Below are 25,530 nucleotides of genomic sequence, written 5' to 3'. Positions count from 1 at the left end.
CCAGAATGTAAAATTATAGAAATCTTAGCCTAAAGTCTCTATTTTGTTGTTTGTTTTTATGGTCAAATTAAAGTCAAAACACTCTGTGAATTACTGTTGGTTGTTTAATTTCAGTTTGTATTTTTGGTTCTGCCTGAGTCCTGTCCCACCTCAGGTCGGGTTGGAGTTCATAGACTTAACACACGAGGAAGCTGATTGTTAGCCCAAGTTACAGTCAGAATCATTATCACTGTTGAGAATTTTGATGGCAGCAATACAGTGCAAGCATAACAAATTGTTGTAAGACACAGGAGCAGAATGCAGCCATTCGACCCACCGAGTCTGCTCCACCACCTTCCAGTTATAAAAAATAAATAAATTGTGCAAATAGTGAGGTGGTGTTCATGAACTGTTCAGAAATCAGAAAGTGGAGAGGAGAATCCCAAGAGAGAATCTGCAAACGCTGGAAATCTGAGCTTCACACACAAAATGCTGGAGGAACTCAGCAGGCCTGGCAGCTTCTATGGAAAAGTGTCCAGTCGATGGTTTAGTTCTCATCCTGAAATGTCAACTGTATATTTTTCCATAGGCTGCCTGGCTTGCTGAGTTCCTCCAGCATTTTGTGTGTGTTGCTCGGAGAGGAGGAAACATTGAGAGCATTTCTTCAGGTTCCTGTAAGCCATCCTCGATTGTATCAGTGAGAAGAGGGCATGTCCTGGGTGGTGAGGGTGATGGATGCTGAATGGCCTTCTGAAGATTACCTTAATGAGCTAGTGCCCATGATGGAGCTGCCTGAGTTTACAACCCTCTGAGGTGAGATTTGTTTTGCAGCAGTTGTCCAGTGTAAAGACATGAAATTACTATAAATTATGAAATTAGTAAATAGTCCAAAACCAAAAGGAATAATGAAGTAGTGTTCATGGATGATTTGGAAATCTGATGAAGGGGAAAGCCTTGTTGAGTGTGGGTCTTCAGGCTCCTGTATCTCCTCCCTGATGACAGAAATAAGGTTTGTTCTGGATGGTTAGAGTCCTTAATGATGGAAGCACTACCTTTTGACGATCTGTATTGGTGGGGAGTTTAGTGCCTGTCACATGGCATGGGAACAGACCCCTTCAGTATAACTGCTCCTTGCTTATCTGAGCTAGTCCCAGTTGGCCCATAACCCTCTACACCTTTCCTATTTGTGTACCTGCCCATCTTGCCCAGGTTCCTAGCTCCTTCCCTGTGACCCTGAGAATTGTTCGTTAAATGTGAATTAGATTCTCCTTACTGTTCAGCTAAATTCTGTGTCCTCAGGAAACCATTCTCCTTTATTAATTCTTTAAAAGATTGTGAGCAGCTTTGAATTTTCATTTCAATACCCCGAGCTTTAAGGAACACAGACACGTTCGTCTGTGTCTCCATGTGTATGTTTTCTGTCGCCTTCCTAGTTCTGAGTCAGTTAGGTACAGTTGCTAGGAAAAATCTGTGAACTCTTTGAAGTGACCTGTTTTTCTTCATTAATAAGTGGTCTAATCCTCATCGAAGTCACAATAATAGACAAAGACAATATGCCTAAACTAATACACACAAACAACTGTACTACTTCCCGTCACTACTGAGTACACCATTTAAACAATCACTATCTAGGTTCATAAATGTATGTGAACCTCTGAGGTAATGTCTTCTACAAAAGCTATTTGGAGTCAAGTGTTCCAGTCAATGAGATGAGACTGGAGGTGTGAGTTGTAGAGGAGACCTGCTCTATTAATAGACACACAAAGTCGGGTTACTGGCAGAGCTTGCTCTTAAGAAAGATCTGTTTATGTGCACCATACCTCGATCAAAACAACTTTCAGAGGACCTTAGAAGGATCATAAAGAAGCATGAAGCTGGAAAAGGCTGCAAAAGCATTTCTAAAGATGAGTGTTCATCAGTCCTCAGAGAAATTGTCTAGAAATGGAGGAAACTCAGTACTGTTGTTGCTCTCCCTAGGAGTGGGCATCCTGCAAAGGTCACACCAAGAGTACACTATGCAGTGCTAAAGGAGCTGAAAACCCATGGGTAACAGCAAACAGATCTGCAGAAATCTCTAGAACTTGCTGAAATCTCTGTTCATGTGTCCACTGTAAGAAAAGCACTGAACAGGAATGATGTTCGTGGAAAAACTAGATGGTGGATTTGGAGAGATTGTGTGGGGGTATTCAGAACTAGAATGCACAGCCTCAGAGTTGAGGGGTGACCTTTTAGAACAGAGGTAAGGAGAATTTTTTTTTAGCCAGAGAGTGGTGAATCTGTGGAATGCTCTGTCACAGACTGCAGTGGAGGCAATGGCCGTGAGTACATTTAAGGTGGAAGTTGATAGTTTCCTGATAGGTCAGGGCATCAAAGGATATGGTGAGAAGGCAGGTGTATGGGGTTGAATGGGATCCGGGATCAGCCATGATGGAGTGGCGGAGCAGACTCGATGGGTGAATAGTTCCTATGTCTTGTGGCCTAAAGGACACCTTGGAGGAAACCACTGCTCTCCAAAAAAAATTGCTGCATGTCTCAAGTTTGCAAAATACCCTCTGAATATTCCACAACACTTCTGGGACGATGTTCTGTGGACAGATTAGAGAACAGTTGAACTTTTTGGCAGAAATGCAAGTTGCTATGTTTGGAGGGAAAAGGGCACTGCACACCAACACCAAAACCTCACCCAACTGTGAAGCACGGTGGAAGGAGCATCATGGTTTGGGGCTGCTTTGCTGCCTCAGGGCCTGGACAGCTTGCAATCGTTGAGGGAAGAATGAATTCAAAATTATATCAAAACTTTTTACAGGAGAATGTCAGGGTGGCGGTCCATCACCTGAAGCTTAATAGAAGTTGGATGATACAACAAGACGATGATCTGAAACACAAGAGTAAATCAACAACAGAATGGTTTAAAAAGAAGAAAATTCATGTTTTGGAATGGCCAAGTCAGAGTCCAGACCTTAATACAACTGAGATGATGTGGCATGACCTGAAGTGGGCTGTTCATGCAAGGTATCCCAGAAATATTGATAAACTGAAACAGATTTGTACGGAGGAATGGTCTAAAATTCCTCCTCCTTATTGTGCAGCTACAGGAAATGTTTGATGGAGATTATTGCTGCTAAAGGAGGTTCTACCAGTTATTAAATACAAGGGTTCACATACTTTTTCCAACCTGGACTGAATGTGTTCAATTAAAACACGAAAAGTATAATTATTTGTGTGTGATTAGTTTAGGCAGATTGAGATTGAGTTTGAGGTGCAGGCTTGAAGGGCCGAATGGTCTACTGCACCTATTGTCTATTGTTGTGAATCAGATGAAGATCAGAGCACATTTATGAGTAACTAATGCAGAAACCCAGGTAACTGCAAAAGGTTCAAACTTTTTCTTGCAACTATATTAAATTATGGGCAGTTACAAATTTCTTGTAACTCTTGTGGGACATAATCCCTCTTGACCTGGTTACTGCGAATAGATTTGTCGTACAAACTGTTTTGTACGCCGTCCATATAGATAATTACTCTCCATTGGTATGATGTAGTATGTGGTATTGGTTTTAGTATATTACTGTCACGTCCCGAGATACAGTGAAGAGTTTGTCTTGCATACTGATTGATCCGTTACGCAGGGCGTTGTGCTGGAATACGGTAAAACAATAACTGCAGAATGAAGTGTAATGGCTGCAGAACAAAGGCAGCAAACCATTAACACACAGAACTCTGCAGATGCTGGAAACCGGGAACACACAAAGTGCTGGACGAGTGGAGTAGGTCAGGTGGCATCCAAGGAGAGGGATAAACGGTGGACATTTCGAGCTCACTAAGTCGACTCTTTATTCCTGGGTGAGCTGCTGAGCTGAGTGTGCTGCTCTGAGAGAGTGCAGGGCAGGAAAACAAAGTGCGAGATCGTGACGGAGGCCAAGACTGCTAGATGGCCATTGGAGAGTCTGATGACAGTGGGCTGGAACACCCTCCTTCTACACCAGAGGACGGCAATGGTCCGTGGGGATGAAATTCTCCAGGGACAGGGAGGGATTGCCTTCCCAGTGTAGTTTCCCTCCCAGAACGAACTCCCACCACACTGCATGGCTCTAGGTGACTGAAACAACATAGCCATTGTGCTATAGAAGGCTATTCAGCCCGTCAAGTTTCTGCTGGTTGTAATAATTGCTAATTGCTTTATCTTTGTCATGCATACTAAAAGCTCTGTTAACGTGCCACCCAGACAGGTGATTCCCTTCAGCCCAACTCATCCATGCTGACCATATTGTTCATCTACACGAAGGGGAAAGAGGCCAGTTTGCTTTGTCACGTGTGCTGTGAACTGCGTCAATGACCAGCACAGTCTGAGGCTGTGCCAGGGACAGTCCACTAGTGTTGCCACTCTTCCGGTGGTTGGGTATGGTGAGAGGGCAGGCCTAATGGGGTTGGGCCATGACTGAGATCAGCCATGATGGAATGGTGAAGCGGACTCGATGGGCTGAATGGCCTAATTCTGCTCCTGTGTCTTATGGTCTTGCAGCATGCGCATAAGTCACTAACCCTAACTGTTACGTCTTTGGACTGTGGGAGGAATCCAACGTGGTCACAAGGAGAACGTACAGGCTCCTTCTGGACAGCCGTAGGAGTTGGTGATCACTGGCATTGTGAAGTGTTATGCTTACTGATACGCAATTTGGCCCAAATCCCTCCCTGCCTTTCTTACCCAGGTAGGTCCGAAACACTGTCATTGTAGCCATCTCTAGCACCCCATTTCAGATCACCAGCACCCCCAGCATGGAGAAACTTTAAATCTCTCCTGTCTCACCATAAACCTTTGCCCTCCAGTTCCAAGCTCCCCTGCTCTGGGGAAAAAGATGAAATCTATTTCTTTCAGCCTCCTACCTTCCAGTGAGGATAAACTCAGTCTATCCAACCTTTCCTCGAATGGAAATCTCTCAACCTCGGGCGACATCTGGGTGAATCATTTCTATACTTTCTCTCTCACTACCATATCCTTCCTGCAGTGCAACATGCCGTTCAACCTCTACACCGATCCTCAGCTGATGAAATGCAACCTTCTCAAAGTGAGAGGCATAGATCAGATGGGCAGTAACAGTCCTTTCCTGAGGGTAATGGAGCCCAGAACAAGGGGGCACAGATCCAAGGTGAAAGGGGAAAGATTTAAAAAGGACACGAGGGACAACTTTTTCACACAGACGATGTTGAGTTCTGCAACAGATGGAATGGCCTTACAGAGTCCTGATCTTAACTAAGAACATAAGAAATGGGAGCAGGAGTCGGCCATCTGGCCCGTTGAGCCTGCTCCGCCATTCAATAAGATCATGGCTGATCTGGCTATGGACTCATCTCCACCTACCTGCCTTTTCCCCATAACCCTTAATTCCCCTACTATGCAAATAATCTGTCCAACCTTGTCTGAAATATATTTACTGAGGCAGCCTCCACTGCTTCATTGGGCAGAGAATTCCACAGATTCACCACTCTCTGGGAAAAGCAGTTCCTCCTCATCTCCGTCCTAAATCTACTCCCCAGAATCTTTAGGCCATGTCTCCTAGTTCTAGTCTCACCTATCAGTGAAAACAACTTTCCTGCCTCTATTTTATCTATCCCTTTCATAATTTTATGTTTCTTTAAAATCTCCATAAGACCATAAGATATAGGAGCAGAAGTGGGCCATTCAGCCCATTGAGTCTGCTACACCATTCAATCATGGGCTGATCCAATTCTTCCAGTCCTTCCCACTCCCCTGCTTTCACCCCCATACCCTTTGATGCCCTGGCTAATCAAGAACCTATCTATCTCTGCCTTAAATACACCCAGTGACTTGGCCTCCACAGCCACTCATGGCAACAAATTCCACAGATTTACCACCTTCTGACTAAAGTAATTTCTCCACATCTCTGTTCTAAAAGGACGTCCTCCAAACGTGAAGTCATGCCTTCTTGTCCTAGACTCCCCTACCGTGGGAAATAACTTTGCCATATCTAATCTGTTCAGGCCTTTTAACATTCGGAATGTTTCTATGAGATCCCCCCCTCATTCGCCTGAATTCCAGGGAATACAGCCCAAGGGCTGGCAGACATTCCTCATACGGCCTAGAACTGCACACAGTACTTCAAGTGTGGTCTCACGAGTGCCTTATAGAACCTCAACATCACATCCCTGCTCTTATATTCTATACCTCTAGAACAAAATGCCAACATTGCATTTGTCTGCTGCACCACCGACTCAACCTGGAGGTTTCAGGTGTCCTGCACAAAGACTCCCAAGTCCCTTTGCATCTCTGCATTTTGAATTCTCTCCCCATCTAAATAATAGTCTTCCCATTTATTTCTTCCACTAAGGTGCATGACCGTACACATTCCAACATTGTATTTCATTTGCCACTTCTTTGCCCATTAAGTCTCTCTGCAGGTCCTCAACACTACCTGCTTCTCCACCTACCTTTGTATCATTGGCCAATTTGGCCACAAATCCATTAATCCCATAGCCCAAATCATTGACATACATCGTAAAAAGCAGTGGTCCCAACACCGACCCCTGTGGAACTCCACTGGTAACCGGCAGCCAGCCAGAACAGGATCCTCTGATTCTTCAGAATTCCAGCGAGTACACTCTCAGGCGACTCAATCTCTCCTCATAGTCTAACCCCCTCATCTCTGGAATCAACCTGGTGAACCTCCTCTGCACTGACTCCAAAGCCAGTATATCCTTCCTCAAGTATGGAGAGCAGACCTGCACACAGTACTCCAGGTTTGGCCTCACCAGTACCCTGTATAGTTGCAGCATAACCTCCCTGCTCTTAACTTCAATCCCTCTAGCAATGAAGGCCAACTTCAATTTGCCTTCTTGATAGCCTGCTGCACCTGCAAACCAACCTTTTATGATTCATGCACAAGCACTCCCAAGTCCCTCCGCACAGCAGCATATTACGGTTCACCATTTAAATAATAATCTGATCTTTCATTTTACCTTCCAAAGTGGATGATCTTGCATTTACCAACATTGTATTCCAGCTGCCAGACCCTTGCCCATTCACTTAACCTATCTATATCTCTCTACAGACTCTTCGTATCTTCTGCACAATTTGTTTTTCCACTCAATTTAGTATCATCAGCAAACTTGGATACACTACACTCGGTCCCCTCTTCCAGATCATTAATGTATATCGTGAACAGTTGTGGGCCCAGCACCAAACCCGCGGCACGCCGCTCACTACTGATTGCCAACCAGAGTAACTCCCATGTATCCCAACTCTCTGCTTTCTATTAGATAACCAATCCTCTATCCATGCTAATACATCACCCCCAACTCTATGCATCCTTATCTTAATGTGGCACCTTATCGAACACCTTCTGGAAATCCAAGTACATAATGTCCATCTGTTCCCCTCTATTCAGTGCGCTCGTTACATCCTCAAAAAACAGTGAGTTTGTCAAACAGGACCTGCCTTTGCTGAATCCATGCTGTGTCTTCCTGATGGATCCATTTCCAGATGCCTCGCTATTTCTTCTTTTGTGATAGCTTCAAGCATTTTCCCAACTATAGATGTTAAACTAACTGGCCTATATTTACCTGCCTTTTGCCTACATCCTTTTTTGAACAGTGGTGTGACATTCACCATCTTCCAATCTGCTGGGACCTGCCCAGAGTCCAGAGAATTTTGGTAAATTATCACCAAAGTCTGCCATTTCTTTCAGTACCCTGGGATGTATTTTATCAGGACCAGGGGACTTATCCATCTTCAAGCCCACTAGTTTGCTCAACACCACCTCTTTAGTGATAGCTATTGTATTGAGGCCCTCACCTCCCATCACATTTATAATATCTCTCTTTGGCATGTTAGATGTGTCCTCCACTGTGAAGACCGACACAAAATAGTCATTCAGAGCCTCGGTCATTTCCTCATTACCCAATATCAATTCCCCTTTCTCATCCTCCAAGGGACCGACACCCACTTCAGCTGCCCTTTTCTGCTTTATGTAATTATAAAAAAAATTCTATCTGTTTTTATATTTTGTGCTAGTCTATTTTCACAATCTAGCTTCCCTTCCTTCATTGCTCAGTTAGTGGTTCTTTGTTGCTTTTTAAAGTTTTCCCAATCTTCCAGTTCCCCACTACTCTTGGTGACTTTGTACACACGAGCTTTTAGTTTGATCCCTTCTTTTATTTCCTTTGTTATCCAAGACTGGCTCTCCACACCCTTACTGTCCTTGTTTTTAACTGGAGTATACTGTTGTTGAGCACCATGAGAAACCTCTCTGAAAGTCTTCCACCGTTCCTCAACCATCCCACCATATAGTTGGTGTTCCCAGTCTACACTAGCCCTCATCCCATTGTAGCCTCCATTGTTTAGCCATAATACACTGGTCTTAGATCGAACTTTTGTATCACTTGTATCACACTGTGATCACTCTTTCCAAAAGGATACCTAACTACAAGATCTCTAATTTTACCTGTCTCATTGCTCAGGACCAGATTGAAGATAGCACATTCCCTTGCAGGTTCAGTAACATGCTGCTCAAGAAAGCCATCATGGAGGCATTCTGTGGAGTCCTCCTCAAACCTGCCTCGACCAACTTGATTCACCCAATCTATGGCCACTAAATCATACCCCTTTGTACTGATTTGTGCCACAACTTCACTGACCTTGTTTCGAATGCTACAGGCTTTCAGATAAAGAGCCTTTACACTCATTGTGCTTTTAAACTCTTTTACTCTTTTGCACTTGACTTTTCTTCACTCCACTCTTACTTTTCTTTTTTTTATCTTTTGCTTTTACTTCATCTGAACGTTTCTTAATTACCTTATCCATACTTCTCCAATCTGTTGATCTCGTCCCATAGGTACAGCTCCCTCGTTCCCCAGTACTGGTGCCAGTTTCCCATGAATTCAAACCCACTTCTCCCACAGCAATCCTTGAGCCACGCATTTAACTCTCTAATCTTCTTGACCCAATGCCAATTTGCACGTGGCTCAGGCTGTAAGTCAGAGATTGCTACCTTTTTGGTTCTGCTTTTTAATTTAGTCCCTAGCTGCTCAAATTCCCTCAGCAGAACCTCTCTCCTCATTCTACCCATGTCGTTGGTACCCACATGAACCACAACAATTGGATCTTTCCCCTCCCTCTGCAGGTCAGACAAGATGTCCTGAACCCGGGCACAAGGCAGGCAACACAGCCTTTGGGACACTCTATCCTCGTGACAGAGAACTCTGTCTATTCCCCTGACTTTACTATCCCCAGTTACCACTATATTTCTCTTCTCTTCCCCCCCCGCCCCCCCCGAATGGCTCCCTGAACTACAGTGCCACAGTTAGGTTATTCATCCTTCCTACAGCCCCCGCTCTCATCCACACAGGGAGCAAGAATCTCAGACCTGTTGGACAAGCTCAAGGGCTGAGGCTCCTTCAGCACTGTCTCTTGGGTCCTACTACTCACCTCACCCACAGTCACACCCTCTTGACCCTGACCACAGACCAAATTTGAGGCGGCTAATCTAATGACTGACTATCTCCTGAAACAGAGAGTCTGGGTAACTCTCCCCCTCCCTGATGTGTCGCAGTGTTTGAAGCTCAGATTTCAGGTTATCAGCTTTGAGCCTGAGTTCCTCCAGCAGCCAGCACTTGCTGCAAACGTGGTCACCAGGAACCACAGTGGGGTCCACCAGCTCCCACATCATGCAGCTGCAGCACATCACCTGATCCTGCAACATCCCTACTTTATTTAGTTAGCTGTAATTTAGCGACTTTTTATTCAACCACTACTAAAGCCTTACCTGGTACTCACCTGTGCCTCCTCACCGAAGCCTCTCGACCCAAAGCCTCAAGTTCCCACTCCTGCACTGGTCCACTCACACAATGGCCGCTCCACTTTGACCCTGCTTTACTTTTATTTGCTCCTGCTAATGAATCGTGAATTGGTTGGTCCACCGTTAATGCCTTGGTGACGAGGATGGGATTGTGGGATTACCTGGAGACACAGAAGCATGCAAGACAGCCAAAGTCTGCAGAACTGTGGCAAGTTCGCCAAGGTGCTTGGACCACCCTACCAGCAGATCTTCATATAAACCTGCACAACAGAGAACCTGAGAGAATTGAAAGGCAAAAGGTGGTCACACCAGACATTGATTTTATATATTTACTGTTTACTGCTCTTTAGAGTAAATTTATTTGATATTTTGAAAATTTTCATTTCATTACTTTTGAAAGCATTTTTGCTTCACAGATTCCTAAGACTTTTGCACAGTACTCTATATGGGGAGGCGGGACTTGCTAGTGGTTAGCTGGTGAATTGACGGGGTGTCACTGCCTATAGTTGGATGGTGAGATGGTGGTCATGGCAACCAGTGGGTAGGTGGATTACCAGTGAACGCTTGCCCAGTGACTGTTTAGGCAATGAGTTGGTGGAGGCTGAGCCAGTGTACACAGCTGGAGGCAGTGGTTCATTCATCAGTGTAGCCAGTGGCTGTGTTTGGTCATTAATAAGGTAGGTGCTCAGACAGTGGGCACTGTGTCCAGTGACAGTAGTTGGTGAGCCAGTGGAGACTGACCACTGGGAGTGTCAAATGAATGGATGGACACTGTCGGTGGTTGGATAGTGTGCCAGTGCACAGTGATTGGGTGATCAAGCGGACACAGTGGCCAGTGATGGACACTCCAGTGCACTGTCACTGGCTAGAGTGGGTGGACACTCACCCAGTGACTGTGTTTCTTTGTTCATTCCCTGTCAGGAGCTGGAGGAGGAGAGGCTGCGGAATTACGAGTATCTGCTGCAGCTGGACAGACAGCATCTGGTCACCAACCCCGCGTCACTGGAGTGCCCCATCTGCCTGAGTAGCATCGCACCGCAGAATGGTGTGGTGCTGCGAGACTGTCTTCACTCCTTCTGCAGGTGAGGCATGCTCTCGTCCGACATTCCTCCCACCTCAGTCTGGCAAGGTCCCCTTAGTGCAGACAGACATCACCGGCTGGACATAGACTGTCTGTGTCTGCAGAGACAGGACCTGTCCCAGAGAGTAGTGGAGGTTCATACACTGTGTGCTGAGAGTGGAGGTAGAGGGGATGTGGATGTGAAGGAATTGAGGGGTATTTATTGTCATTCAGCTGTACACACGTACACTGCCAAATGAAATAGCGTTTCTCCGGACCCATGTGCACAACACAGAACGTACAGTATAACTCACACACAACACAGAACGTACAGTATAACTCACACACAACACCAAGTAATACTACCCAAATAAATTAACAAAAAGAATCCCGAGTACTGCAGCAACATGGACTGAGGTTGACTATCTTTCCTGAACTCATGAGATAGTAGCAAATAAATGGGATGAATGGCCTCTCCTGCTCCTGTTCATACAGTCATGGAGTCACAACAGCAGGGAACCAGATCCGTCAGCCCAACTGGGCCTTGCTGTTCAAGATTCCCATCTAAGATAATCCCATTTGCCCCATCCCTCCAAACCTTCCCTGTCCAAGGACCTTCTCAATGTTGTTTGTCTACCTGCCGCTACCACTTCCTCTGGCACCTCATTCCGCATCGCTCTAGGTGAGAAAGTCCTCTCGGGTTCCTCTCTCCTCACCTTAAATCTCCATCAGCACAAGTCTCTGTGCTTCGCCCCCACTTTGCACAGCTCCAGCACCATAGTTCAGTTTTTCTGACAACACCACTGTCGTTGGCCAAAGCAAAGGTGGTGATGAATCAGCATAGAGAAGGGAGAAAGAAAATCTGTTTGAGTGGTGACATGACAACAACTCAACGTCAGGCTCAGGAACAGTTACCACCCCGCAACCTCCGGGCTCCTGAACCAGAGGGGTTAACTTCATTCACCCACCACGGAACTGTTCCCACAAGCTGTGCTCTCACCTTCAAGGACTCTCAATCTCATGTTCAATCTTCATTGTTTATTTATTCATTTTGTTTTCTTGTATTTGCCCAGTTTGTCTTCTGAGCTCTGGTTGGTTGTTGTTGGGTGTGGTCTATCATTGAATCTGTTACAAGACCAGAAGGTGTGGGAGGTCATTCAGCTTACTGAGTCTGCTCCACCGTTCCATCATGGCTGATCCACTTCCCTCTCAACACCATTCTCCTGCCTTTTCCCCATAACCTCGACTAATCAAGAACATGTAAGCATCTACCTTAAATGCACCCAGTCACCTGGCCTCCACAGATGCCTGTGGTAGTGAATTCCAGAGATTCACTGTCCTCTGGCTAAAGAAATTACTGCTCAACTGTTCTAAATGGATGTCCCTTTATTTTGCAGCTGTACCCTCTGGTCCTAGACTCTCCCAAAGGAAACATCCTCATCACATCCACTCTATCTCGGCCTTACAACATTCGATAGGTTTCAGTGAGACCCCCATTCTTCTAAACTCCAGTACAAGCCCAGAGCCACCAAATACTCCTCATACGATAACCTTTTCATTCCTGGAGTCATTTTTATGAATGTTCTCTGAACCCTCTCCAGTGTCAGCACTTCCTTTCTAAGATGAGGGGCCCAAAACTACTCGCTATACTCGAAGTGAGGCCTCACCAGTGCATTACAAAGCCTCAACATTACATCCTTGCTTTTATATTCTAGTCCTCTTGAAATGAAAGCTAACATCTCATTTGCCTTCTTCACCACAGACACAACCGGCACGTTAACATTTAGGGTGTTCTGCACAAGGGCTCCCAAATAATCCCTTTGCACCTCAGATTTTTGAATTTTCTCCCCATATAGAAAATAGTCTGTGCTCTCATTTCTGCTACCAAAGTACATGACCACACACTTCCCTACACTATATTCCATCTGCCACTTCTTTACTCATTCTCCCAATCTGTCTTAATTCCTTTTTCAGCCTCTCAACACTACTTGTCCCTCCATTTAATTTTGTATTGTCTGCAAACCTGGCCACAGAGCTATCAATTTCACCATCCAAATCATTGACATATAACAAGAAGTTGTCCCAATACACACCCCTGGGGAACGTCACTAGCAAACAATCCAAAAAGGATCCCTTCATTCCCATTCTTTGCCTCCTGCCAATCAGCCACTGCTTTCTCCATGCTAGAATCTTTCCTGTAGTACCATGGACTTGTAGCTTCTTAAGCAGTCTCATGTGTGGCACCTTGTCAAAGGCCTTCTGAAAATCCAACACCACCACCTGCACCAATTCTCCTTTATCCTGGTTGTTAATTCTTCAAAAGTTTTCAACAGATTTGTCAGACAAGATCTTCCCTTGAGAAAACCATGCTGACTATGGCCCATTTTATCATGTGCCTCCAAGTTTACCAAAACCTCATCCTTAACAATCCACTCCACCATCTTCCCAACCACTGAGTTCAGGTTAACTAGCCTACAGTTTCATTTCTTCTGCCTCCCTCCCTTCTTCAAGAGTGGAGTGACATTTGCAATTTCTCAGTCCTCCAGAACCGTGCCAGTATCTATTGATTCTTGAAAGATGATGACCAACTTCTTTCAGAACCGTGGGGTGCGGTCCATCTACCTTCAGACCTTTCAGTTTCTCAAGACCCTTTTCCCTAGTAATAACAACTGCACTCAATTCTTGTCACATATTACGTATTTTGGGTTTACTGAGTAGGCCCACAAGAAAATGAACCTCAGGGTTGAATATGGTGACATGCATGTACTTTGATAATAAATCTACTTTGTAAACCTGTGCCTTCTAGTTCCTGATTGCCAGCCCTGGGAAAAGACTGCTCACTCAGCCCATCTATGGCCCTCATGATTTTATACACCTCTATAAGATCACCCCTCGTTCCTCTACACTCCCAACAGATAAAGTCTGCACCTCAGTCCCTTGTAAATCTCCTCTGCACCTTCCCCACAGCAGGGTGACCAAGACAGAACTCAGTGCTGCAATAACTACACCCTGGCCTGCTGACTCTGACTGTGGCAGCCAGCACGCCACCTCTTGCTCTCCATCATTAGGTGACGGTTTTAGTTTTCATGTTGTCCACAGGGATTGTCTGAAACAGCTGATCCGGACCTGTGCTGACCCTCAGGTACCCTGCCCCTACCGCGACAATAGTTACGCCTGTGACAGCAAGCTGCAGGAGCGTGAGATTCGAGCGGTGAGTGACCTCCGCACCCTTAGGTCAGAGGTTATCGGGTTGTTCTGCTGAGTATCGGGGGCATGTTATGTTGGTGCCAGAATGCCCCAGCACACTCTTAAGTTTTATTTATTTCGAGATACCATGCGGACAGGCCCTCTCGGCACAGCAACCCACCTGTTTAACCCTCGCCTAATCACTGGACAGTTTACAATGACCGCTGCAGTGCCCTCCCACCAGTTCACCAATTGGTACATCTTTGGACTGTGGGAGGAAACCCGTGTGTTCATCGGGAGGAGTGAGACGGTGTCAGGATTGAGCGTCAAACTCCAACTGTAATAGTGACACGCTTTTTGTGAATTGTTAACACATCTCACTGTCTGTTTCGATGTACATGTGATAAATAATTCTGAATCTCAGTCAGGCCCTTCAACCCATCTAGCCTGAGCTGATCTTTCTGCCCCAGTTGCATTCTAACTGCAAGTTTCAAGTCAGTGAAACACACATTTCAGATTTGCCCACATTAGGGCTGTATCGTTCTCACTTTGCCTGTAGAAATGTCTCTTAAATGTGGTGATATTAACCCCTCTCTAAACAAAATTCACCCCACAAACCACCTCCCTGTCACTATAAACCTGTGCCCTCTTCCTGATGGCCCTACTATTCTGGCTGCTTGTTGTGTACCTCCACCAGGTCACCTTCGCTCCAGAGCAAACAGTTCCACGCTATCTCATCTCTCCCAAGTCGCAAAGTGCTCTAAACCTGAAACTTCTTGTGAATCTCCCCGTGTACAACGAGAGAGTGGTGATCAGAAACTTCTTGTGAATCTCCCCGTGTACAACGAGAGTGGTGATCAGAAACTTCTTGTGAATCTCCCCGTGTACAATGAGAGTGGTGATCAGAAACTTCTTGTGAATCTCCCTGTGTACGAGAGAGTGGTGATCAGAAACTTCTTGTGAATCTCCCCGTGTACAACGAGAGAGTGGTGATCAGAAACTTCTTGTGAATCTCCCCGTGTACAATAAGGGTGGTGATCAGAAACTTCTTGTGAATCTCCCCGTGTACAACGAGAGAGTGGTGATCAGAAACTTCTTGTGAATCTCCCCGTGTACAATGAGAGAGTGGTGATCAGAAACTTCTTGTGAATCTCCCCGTGTACAACGAGAGTGGTGATCAGAAACTTCTTGTGAATCTCCCCGTGTACAATGAGAGTGGTGATCAGAAACTTCTTGTGAATCTCCCTGTGTATGAGAGAGTGGTGATCAGAAACTTCTTGTGAATCTCCCCGTGTACAACGAGAGAGTGGTGATCAGAAACTTCTTGTGAATCTCCCCGTGTACAATGAGGGTGGTGATCAGAAACTTCTTGTGAATCTCCTCGTGTACAACGAGAGAGTGGTGATCAGAAACTTCTTGTGAATCTCCCCATGTACAATGAGAGTGGTGATCAGAAACTTCTTGTGAATCTCCCCATGTACAATGAGAGTGGTGATCAGAAACTTCTTGTGAATCTCCCCGTGTACAATGAGAGTGGTGATCAGAAACTTCTTGTGAATCTCCCTGTGTACGAGAGAGTGGTGATCAGAAACTTCTTGTGAATCTCCCCGTGTACAATGAGGGTGGTGATCAGAAACTTCTTGTGAATCTCCCCGTGTACAACGAGAGAGTGGTGATCAGAAACTTCTTGTGAATCTCCCCGTGTACAACGAGAGAGTGGTGATCAGAAACTTCTTGTGAATCTCCCCGTGTACAATGAGAGAGTGGTGATCAGAAACTTCTTGTGAATCTCCCCGTGTACAATGAGAGTGGTGATCAGAAACTTCTTGTGAATCTCCCTGTGTATGAGAGAGTGGTGATCAGAAACTTCTTGTGAATCTCCCCGTGTACAACGAGAGAGTGGTGATCAGAAACTTCTTGTGAATCTCCCCGTGTACAATGAGGGTGGTGATCAGAAACTTCTTGTGAATCTCCTCGTGTACAACGAGAGAGTGGTGATCAGAAACTTCTTGTGAATCTCCCCATGTACAATGAGAGTGGTGATCAGAAACTTCTTGTGAATCTCCCCATGTACAATGAGAGTGGTGATCAGAAACTTCTTGTGAATCTCCCCGTGTACAATGAGAGTGGTGATCAGAAACTTCTTGTGAATCTCCCTGTGTACGAGAGAGTGGTGATCAGAAACTTCTTGTGAATCTCCCCGTGTACAATGAGGGTGGTGATCAGAAACTTCTTGTGAATCTCCCCGTGTACAACGAGAGAGTGGTGATCAGAAACTTCTTGTGAATCTCCCCGTGTACAACGAGAGAGTGGTGATCAGAAACTTCTTGTGAATCTCCCCGTGTACAATGAGAGAGTGGTGATCAGAAACTTCTTGTGAATCTCCCCGTGTACAACGAGAGTGGTGATCAGAAACTTCTTGTGAATCTCCCCGTGTACAATGAGAGTGGTGATCAGAAACTTCTTGTGAATCTCCCTGTGTATGAGAGAGTGGTGATCAGAAACTTCTTGTGAATCTCCCCGTGTACAACGAGAGAGTGGTGATCAGAAACTTCTTGTGAATCTCCCGGTGTACAATGAGGGTGGTGATCAGAAACTTCTTGTGAATCTCCCCGTGTACAACGAGAGAGTGGTGATCAGAAACTTCTTGTGAATCTCCCCGTGTACAATGAGAGTGGTGATCAGAAACTTCTTGTGAATCTCCCTGTGTACGAGAGAGTGGTGATCAGAAACTTCTTGTGAATCTCCCCGTGTACAATGAGAGTGGTGATCAGAACTAAACACAGTATTTCAAGTGAGACCTAACCATTGATTTGGAAAGTTGGAACGTAAAGTCCAGACTCTCTCAGTATATTCTAAGCAACACACACAAAATGCTGGAGGAACACAGGAGGTCAGGCAGCATCTGTGGAGAGGAATGAACAGTCAATGTGTCATAAAACACAGGACACAACAGTACAGCCAAATAGTCGATGTTTCATAAACCATGGAGGCCCTTTGACCCACAATGCTGACCTTAAAACCTACTCCAACATCAATCTAATTCTTCTCTCTGGCATAACCCTCCACTTTTCTATCATCCATGTGCCTGTCTAAGGACTCTCTCAAATGTTTGTAAGGCATCTGCCTCTACCACCTCCCCTGGCAGCGTGTTCCACCCACCCACCAGACTCTGACGTCCCCACTGTCCTCTCCTCCAATCACCTTGGCCACTTCCACCCTGTAGCCGTTCACTCTTATCATCTTGTATGTCCCTATGAAGTCAGCACTCATCCTCCGTCACTCCAAAGGGAAAAGCCCAAGCTCGCACAACCTATCCTCATCAAAAATGCTCTCCAATCCAGGCAACTTCATGGTAAATCTCCTCCGCACTCCCTCTGGAGCAGTGTTTCCAACCCGGGGTCTACAGGCCCCTTGCTTAATGGTATTGGTCCTTGGAGTAAAATAGGTTCCTCACCCTTCCTATAAAGAGTCACTAGAACTGAACACAATACTCCAAGTGTGATCTAACCAGAGTTTTGTCAAATTCAAGTTTATTGTCATCTGACTGTACAGCCGAATGAAACAATGTTCCTCTGGTCGCGGTACACCCAAAAAACATCTATCACACACAACATCAAACAAAATATTACCACAAATAAAATATCATTCAAAATGCACTCCGTGTGCAGCAGGGGTAAACAGCAAACAGCTCACTGTCCCAGTGACGAGATCTCGGTGGTGACAGGGTATTCACCAGCCTGAGGGAAGAAGCTGTCACCCAGTCTGCCTGCCCTAGTCCTGATGCTCCTGAACCTCCTTCCTGACGGTGGTGGGTCAGAGAGATTGTGTGATGGGTGTTAGGGATTCTCAACAATGCTTCCAGCCCTTTGTCTGCAATGCTACTGGTAAATGTCACTAACGGAGGGGAGGGAGACCCCAGTAATCCAGTCCATGCTTTTTATTTATAGTTGCACATTACCTTGGGGCTCCTGCGCTCTGTCTCCTGACCAATGAAAGCCAATGCATCATGAGCCTTCTTATCAACTTGAACAGCAACGGTAATAGACAGTAGGTGCAGGAGTAGGCCATTCAGCCCTTCGAGCCAGCATCGCCATTCACTGTGATCATGGCTGATCATCCACAATCTATAACCGTTCCTGCCTTCTCCCCGTATCCCTTGATTCCACTATCTTCAAGAGCTCTATCTAACTCTTTCTTGAAAGCATCCAGAGAATTGGCCTCCACTGCCTTCTGAGGCAGAGCATTCCACAGATCCACAACTCTCTGCGTGAAAAAGTTTTTCCTCAACATTCTAAATGGCCTACCCCTTATTCTTAAACTGTGGCCTCTGGTTTTGGACTCCCCCATCATCGGGAACATGCTTCCTGCCTCCAGTGTGCCCAATCCCTTAATAATCTTATATGTTTCAATAAGATCCCCTCTCATCCTTCTAAATTCCAGTGTATACAAGCCCAGTCGCTCCAATCTTTCAACATATGACAGTCCCGCCATCCCGGGAATTAACCTCGTGAACCTACGCTGCACTCCCTCAATAGCAAGAATGTCCTTCCTCAAATTTGGAGACCAAAACTGAACACAATACTCCAGGTGTGGTCTCACCAGGGCCCTGTACAACTGTAGAAGGACCTCTTTGCTCCTATACTCAACTCCCCATGTTATGAAGGCCAACATGCCATTAGCTTTCTTCACTGTCTGCTGTACCTGCATGCTTACTTTCAGTGACTGATGAACAAGGACACCTAGATCTCGTTGTACTTCCCCTTTTCCTAATTTGACACCATTCAGATTGTAATCTGCCTTCCTGTTCTTGCCACCAAAGTGGATAACCACACATTTATCCACATTAAACTGCATCTGCCCACTCACCCAACCTGTCCAAGTCACCCTGCATTCTCCTAACATCCTCCTGATATTTCACACTGCCACCCAGCTTTATGTCATCTGCAAATTTGCTAATGTTACTTTTAATCCCTTAATCTAAATCATTAATGTATATTGTAAATAGCTGAGGTCCCAGCACCGAGCCTTGTGGTACCCCACTAGTCACTGCCTGCCATTCTGAAAGGGACCCGTTAATCCCTACTCTTTGTTTCCTGTCTGCCAACCAATTTTCTATCCATGTCAGTACCTTACCCCCAATACCATGTGTTCTAATTTTGCCCACTAATCTCCTATGTGGCACCTTATCAAAGGCTTTCTGAAAGTCCAGGTACACTACATCCACTGGCTCTTCCTTGTCCATTTTCATAGTTACATCCTCAAAAAATTCCAGAAGATTAGTCAAGCATGATTTTCCCTTCATAAATCCATGCTGACTCGGACTGATCCTGTTACTGCTATCCAAATGTGCCACTATTTCATCTTTTATAATTGACTCCAGCTTCTTCCCCACCACTGATGTCAGGCTAACTGGTCTATGATTCCCTGTTTTCTCTCTCCCTCCTTTCTTAAAAAGTAGGATAACATTAGCTTCCCTCCAATCCTCAGAAACTGATCCTGAATCTATAGAACATTGAAAAATGATTACCAATGCATCCACGATTTCTAGAGCCACCTCCTTAAGTACCCTGGGATGCAGACCATCAGGCCCTGGGGATTTATCAGCCTTCAGTCCCATCAGTCTACCCAACACCATTTTCTGCCTAATGTGAATTTCCTTCAGTTCCTCCGTTACCCTAGGTCCTCTGGCCACTATTACATCTGGGAGATTGTCTGTGTCTTCCCTAGTGACAACAGATCCAAAGTATCTGTTCAACTCATCTGCCATTTCCTTGTTCCCCATTATAAATTCACCAGTTTCTGTCTTCAAGGGCCCAACTTTGGTCTTAACTAATTTTTTCCTCCTCACATACCTAAAGAAGCTTTTACTATCCTCCTTTATATTCCTGGCTAGCTTACCTTCATACCTCATTTCTTATCCCCATATTGCCTTTTTAGTTATCTTCTGTTGCTCTTTAAAAGCTTCCCAGTCCTCTGGCTTCCCGCTCATAGATGTGAACTCTAAGATCCCTCTGTTTCTCCACACTGCTAGAGATAGGGAAGGTGCAGAGCTGGAGGATTCTCATTCACAATGTGCAGGGGTGGTGATCTGTCGGTGGGACCAGGGACCAGGGAATAATTCTGTGTGTCTGAAACCCCAGCTGGTGTTGGTGGGACCAGGGACCAGAGAATAATTCTGTGTGTCTGAAACCCCAGCTGGTGTCGGTGGGACCAGGGAATAATTCTGTGTGTCTGAAACCCCAGCTGGTGTCAGTGGGACCAGGGAATAATTCTGTGTGTCTGAAACCCCAGCTGGTCTCGGTGGGACCAGGGAATAATTCTGTGTGTCTGAAACCACAGCTGGTCTCGGTGGGACCAGGGAATAATTCAGTGTGTCTGAAACCCCAGCTGGTGTTGGTGGGACCAGGGACCAGGGAATAATTCTGTGTGTCTGAAACCCCAGCTGGTGTCGGTGGGACCAGGGACCAGAGAATAATTCTGTGTGTCTGAAACCCCAGCTGGTGTCGGTGGGACCAGGGAATAATTCTGTGTGTCTGAAACCCCAGCTGGTGTCGCTGGGACCAGGGACCAGGGAATGATTCTGTGTATCTGAAACCCCAGCTGGTGTTGGCAGGACCAGGGAATAATTCTGTGTGTCTGAAACCCCAGCTGGTGTCGGTGGGACCAGGGAATAATTCTGTGTGTCTGAAACCCCAGCTGGTGTCGGTGGGACCAGGGACCAGGGAATAGTTCTGTGTGTCTGAAACCCCAGCTGGTGTCAGTGGGACCAGGGAATAATTCTGTGTGTCTGAAACCCCAGCTGGTGTCAGTGGGACCAGGGAATAATTCTGTGTGTCTGAAACCCCAGCTGGTGTCGGTAGGACCAGGGAATAATTCTGTGTGTCTGAAACCCCAGCTGGTGTCAGTGGGACCAGGGAATAATTCTGTGTGTCTGAAACCCCAGCTGGTGTCGGTGGGACCAGCGAATAATTCTGGGTGTCTGAAACCCCAGCTGGTGTCGGTGGGACCAGGGAATAATTCTGTGTGTCTGAAACCCCAGCTGGTATCGGTGGGACCAGGGACCAGGGAATAATTCTGTGTGTCTGAAACCCCAGCTGGTGTCAGTGGGACCAGGGAATAATTCTGTGTGTCTGAAAACACAGCTGCTGTCGGTGGGACCAGGGAATAATTCTGTGTGTCTGAAACCCCAGCTGGTGTCGGTGGGACCAGGGACCAGGGAATAATTCTGTGTGTCTGAAACCCCAGCTGGTGTCGGTGGGACCAGGGACCAGGGAATAATTCTGTGTGTCTGAAACCCCAGCTGGTGTCAGTGGGACCAGGGAATAATTCTGTGTGTCTGAAACCCCAGCTGGTGTCGGTGGGACCTGGGACCAGGGAATAATTCTGTGTGACTGAAACCCCAGCTGGTGTCAGTGGGACCAGGGAATAATTCTGTGTGTCTGAAACCCCAGCTGGTGTCGGTGGGACCAGGGAATAATTCTGTGTGTCTGAAACCCCAGCTGGTGTCAGTGGGACCAGGGAATAATTCTCTGTGTCTGAAACCCCAGCTGGTGTCAGTGGGACCAGGGAATAATTCTGTGTGTCTGAAACCCCAGCTGGTGTCGGTAGGACCAGGGACCAGGGAATAATTCTGTGTGTCTGAAACCCCAGCTGGTGTCAGTGGGACCAGGGAATAATTCTGTGTGTCTGAAACCCCAGCTGGTGTCGGTGGGACCAGGGAATAATTCTGTGTGTCTGAAACCCCAGATGGTGTCAGTGGGACCAGGGAATATTTCTGTGTGTCTGAAACCACAGCTGGTGTCAGTGGGACCAGGGAATAATTCTGTATGTCTGAAACCCCAGCTGGTGTCGGTGGGACCAGGGACCAGGGAATAATTCTGTGTGTCTGAAACCCCAGCTAGTCTCGGTGGGACCAGGGACCAGGGAATAATTCTGTGTGTCTGAAACCCAAGCTGGTGTCGGTGGGACCAGGGACCAGGGAATAATTCTGTGTGTCTGAAACCCCAGCTGGTGTCAGTGGGACCAGGGAATAATTCTGTGTGTCTGAAACCCCAGCTGGTGTTGGCAGGACCAGGGAATAATTCTGTGTGTCTGAAACCCCAGCTGGTGTCAGTGGGACCAGGGAATAATTCTGTGTGTCTGAAACCACAGCTGGTGTCAGTGGGACCAGGGAATAATTCTGTATGTCTGAAACCCCAGCTGGTGTCGGTGGGACCAGGGACCAGGGAATAATTCTGTGTGTCTGAAACCCAAGCTAGTCTCGGTGGGACCAGGGACCAGGGAATAATTCTGTGTGTCTGAAACCCCAGATGGTGTCAGTGGGACCAGGGACCTGGGAATAATTCTGTGTGTCTGAAACCCCAGCTGGTGTCGGTGGGACCAGGGACCAGGGAATAATTCTGTGTGTCTGAAACCCCAGCTGGTGTCGGTGGGACCAGGGACCAGGGAATAATTCTGTGTGTCTGAAACCCCAGCTGGTGTCAGTGGGACCAGGGAATAATTCTGTGTGTCTGAAACCCCAGCTGGTGTCGGTGGGACCAGGGTCCAGGGAATAATTCTGTGTGTCTGAAACCCCAGCTGGTGTTGCAAGGACCAGGGATTAATTCTGTGTGTCTCAAACCCCAGCTGGTGTCAGTTGGACCAGGGACCAGGGAATAATTCTGTGTGTCTGAAACCCCAGCTGGTGTCGGTGGGACCAGGGACCAGGGAATAATTCTGTGTATCTGAAACCCCAGCTGGTGTTGGCAGGACCAGGGAATAATTCTGTGTGTCTGAAACCCCAGCTGGTGTCAGTGGGACCAGGGAATAATTCTGTGTGTCTGAAACCACAGCTGGTGTCAGTGGGACCAGGGAATAATTCTGTATGTCTGAAACCCCAGCTGGTGTCGGTGGGACCCGGGACCAGGGAATAATTCTGTGTGTCTGAAACCCCAGCTAGTCTCGGTGGGACCAGGGACCAGGGAATAATTCTGTGTGTCTGAAACCCCAGCTGGTGTCAGTGGGACCAGGGAATAATTCTGTGTGTCTGAAACCCCAGCTGGTGTCGGTGGGAACAGGGACCAGGGAATAGTACTGTGTGTCTGAAAACCCAGCTGGTGTCGGTGGGACCAGGGACCAGGGAATAATTCTGTGTGTCTGACACCCCAGCTGGTGTCAGTGGGACCAGGGAATAATTCTGTGTGTCTGAAACCCCAGCTGGTGTCGGTGGGACCAGGAAATAATTCTGTGTGTCTGAAACCCCAGCTGGTGTTGGTGGGACCAGGGAATAATTTTCTGTGTCTGAAACCCCAGCTGGTGTTGGCGGGACCAGGGACCAGGGAATAATTCTGTGTGTCTGAAAACTCAGCTGGTGTTGGTGGGACCAGGGACCAGGGAATAATTCTGTGTCTGAAATCCCACCTGGTGTCGGTGGGACCAGGGAGCACGGAATAATTCTGTGTGTCTGAAACCCCAGCTGGTGTCGGTGGGACCAGGGACCAGGGAATAATTCTGTGTGTCTGAAACCCCAGCTGGTGTCGGTGGGACCAGGGAATAATTCTGTGTGTCTGAAACCCCAGCTGGTGTTGTTGTGACCAGGGACCAGGGAATAATTCTGTGTGTCGGAAACCCCAGCTGGTGTCAGTGGGACCAGGGAATAATTCTGTGTGTCTGAAACCCCAGCTGGTGTCGGTGGGACCAGGGAATAATTCTGTGTGTCTGAAACCCCAGCTGGTGTTGGCAGGTCCAGGGACCAGGGAATAATTCACTGTATCTGAAACCCCAGCTGGTGTTCGTGTGACCACGGACCAGGGAATAATTCTGTGTGTCTGAAACCCCAGCTGGTGTTGGCAGGACCAGGGACCAGGGAATAATTCTGTGTGTCTGAAACCCCAGCTGGTGTCAGTGGGACCAGGGAATAATTCTGTGTGTCTGAAACCCCAGCTGGTGTTGGCGGGACCAGGGACCAGTGAATAATTCTGTGTGTCTGAAACCCCAGCTGGTGTTGTCAGGACCAGGGACCAGGGAATAATTCTGTGTGTCTGAAACCCCAGCTGGTGTTGGCAGGTCCAGGGACCAGGGAATAATTCTGTGTGTCTGAAACCCCAGCTGGCGTCGGTGGGACCAGGAAATAATTCTATGTGTCTCAAACCCCAGCTGGTGTTGGCAGGACCAGGGACCAGGGAATAATGCTGTGTGTCTTAAACCCCAGCTGGTGTTGGTGGGACCAGGGAATAATTCTGTGTGTCTGAAACCCCAGCTGGTGTCGGTGGGACCAGGAAATAATTCTGTGTGTCTGAAACCCCAGCTGGTCTCGGTGGGACCAGGGAATAATTCTGTGTGTCTGAAACCCCAGCTGGTGTCGGTGGGACCAGGGACCAGGGAATAATTCTGTGTGTCTGAAACCCCAGCTGGTGTCGGTGGGACCAGGGAATAATTCTGTGTGTCTGAAACCCCAGCTGGTGTTGTTGTGACCAGGGACCAGGGAATAATTCTGTGTGTCGGAAACCCCAGCTGGTGTCAGTGGGACCAGGTAATAATTCTGTGTGTCTGAAACCCCAGCTGGTGTCGGTGGGACCAGGGAATAATTCTGTGTGTCTGAAACCCTAGCTGGTGTTCGTGTGACCAGGGACCAGGGAATAATTCTGTGTGTCTGAAACCCCAGCTGGTGTTGGCAGGTCCAGGGACCAGGGAATAATTCACTGTATCTGAAACCCCAGCTGGTGTTCGTGTGACCACGGACCAGGGAATAATTCTGTGTGTCTGAAACCCCAGCTGGTGTTGGCAGGACCAGGGACCAGGGAATAATTCTGTGTGTCTGAAACCCCAGCTGGTGTCAGTGGGACCAGGGAATAATTCTGTGTGTCTGAAACCCCAGCTGGTGTCGGTGGGACCAGGGAATATATCTAAGTGTCTGAAACCCCAGTTGGTGTCAGTGGGACCAGGGAATAATTCTGTGTGTCTGAAACCCCAGCTGGTGTTGGCGGGACCAGGGACCAGGGAATAATTCTGTGTGTCTGAAACCCCAGCTGGTGTTGGCAGGTCCAGGGACAAGGGAATAATTCTGTGTGTCTGAAACCCCAGCTGGTGTTGGTGGGATCAGGGAATAATTCTGTGTGTCTGAAACCCCAGCTGGCGTCGGTGGGACCAGTAAATAATTCTATGTGTCTGAAACCCGAGCTGGTGTTGGCAGGACCAGGGACCAGGGAATAATTCTGTGTGTCTTAAACCCCAGCTGGTGTTGGTGGGACCAGGGAATAATTCTGTGTGTCTGAAACCCCAGCTGGTGTCAGTGGGACCAGGGAATAATTCTGTGTGTCTGAAACCCCAGCTGGTGTTGGTGGGACCAGGAAATAATTCTGTGTGTCTGAAACCCCAGCTGGTCTCGGTGGGACCAGGGAATAATTCTGTGTGTCTGAAACTCCAGCTGGTCTCGGTGGGACCAGGGAATAATTCTGTGTGTCTGAAACCCCAGCTGGTGTCGGTAGGACCAGGGACCCGGGAATAATTCTG

At 47.1% G+C, this 25,530-nt stretch overlaps 1 protein-coding gene across 1 annotated transcript in view; it reads left to right on the top strand.

The window, feature by feature from the left end:
- The window catches only part of LOC140732474 (ranBP-type and C3HC4-type zinc finger-containing protein 1-like), a 219,914-nt gene that overhangs the window by 45,123 nt on the left and 149,261 nt on the right, over positions 1 to 25,530 (top strand). The window contains 2 exon segments of the mRNA XM_073055181.1: positions 10,713 to 10,873; positions 13,951 to 14,062. Of these exon segments, the coding sequence (XP_072911282.1) occupies positions 10,713 to 10,873; positions 13,951 to 14,062 (273 nt within the window).

The sequence above is a fragment of the Hemitrygon akajei genome, chromosome 8 (genome assembly GCF_048418815.1).
Source record: "Hemitrygon akajei chromosome 8, sHemAka1.3, whole genome shotgun sequence".
NCBI lineage: Eukaryota > Metazoa > Chordata > Chondrichthyes > Myliobatiformes > Dasyatidae > Hemitrygon > Hemitrygon akajei.
Note: the sequence above shows the minus strand (reverse complement) of the source record. Positions and strands in the feature narration are given on the sequence as shown.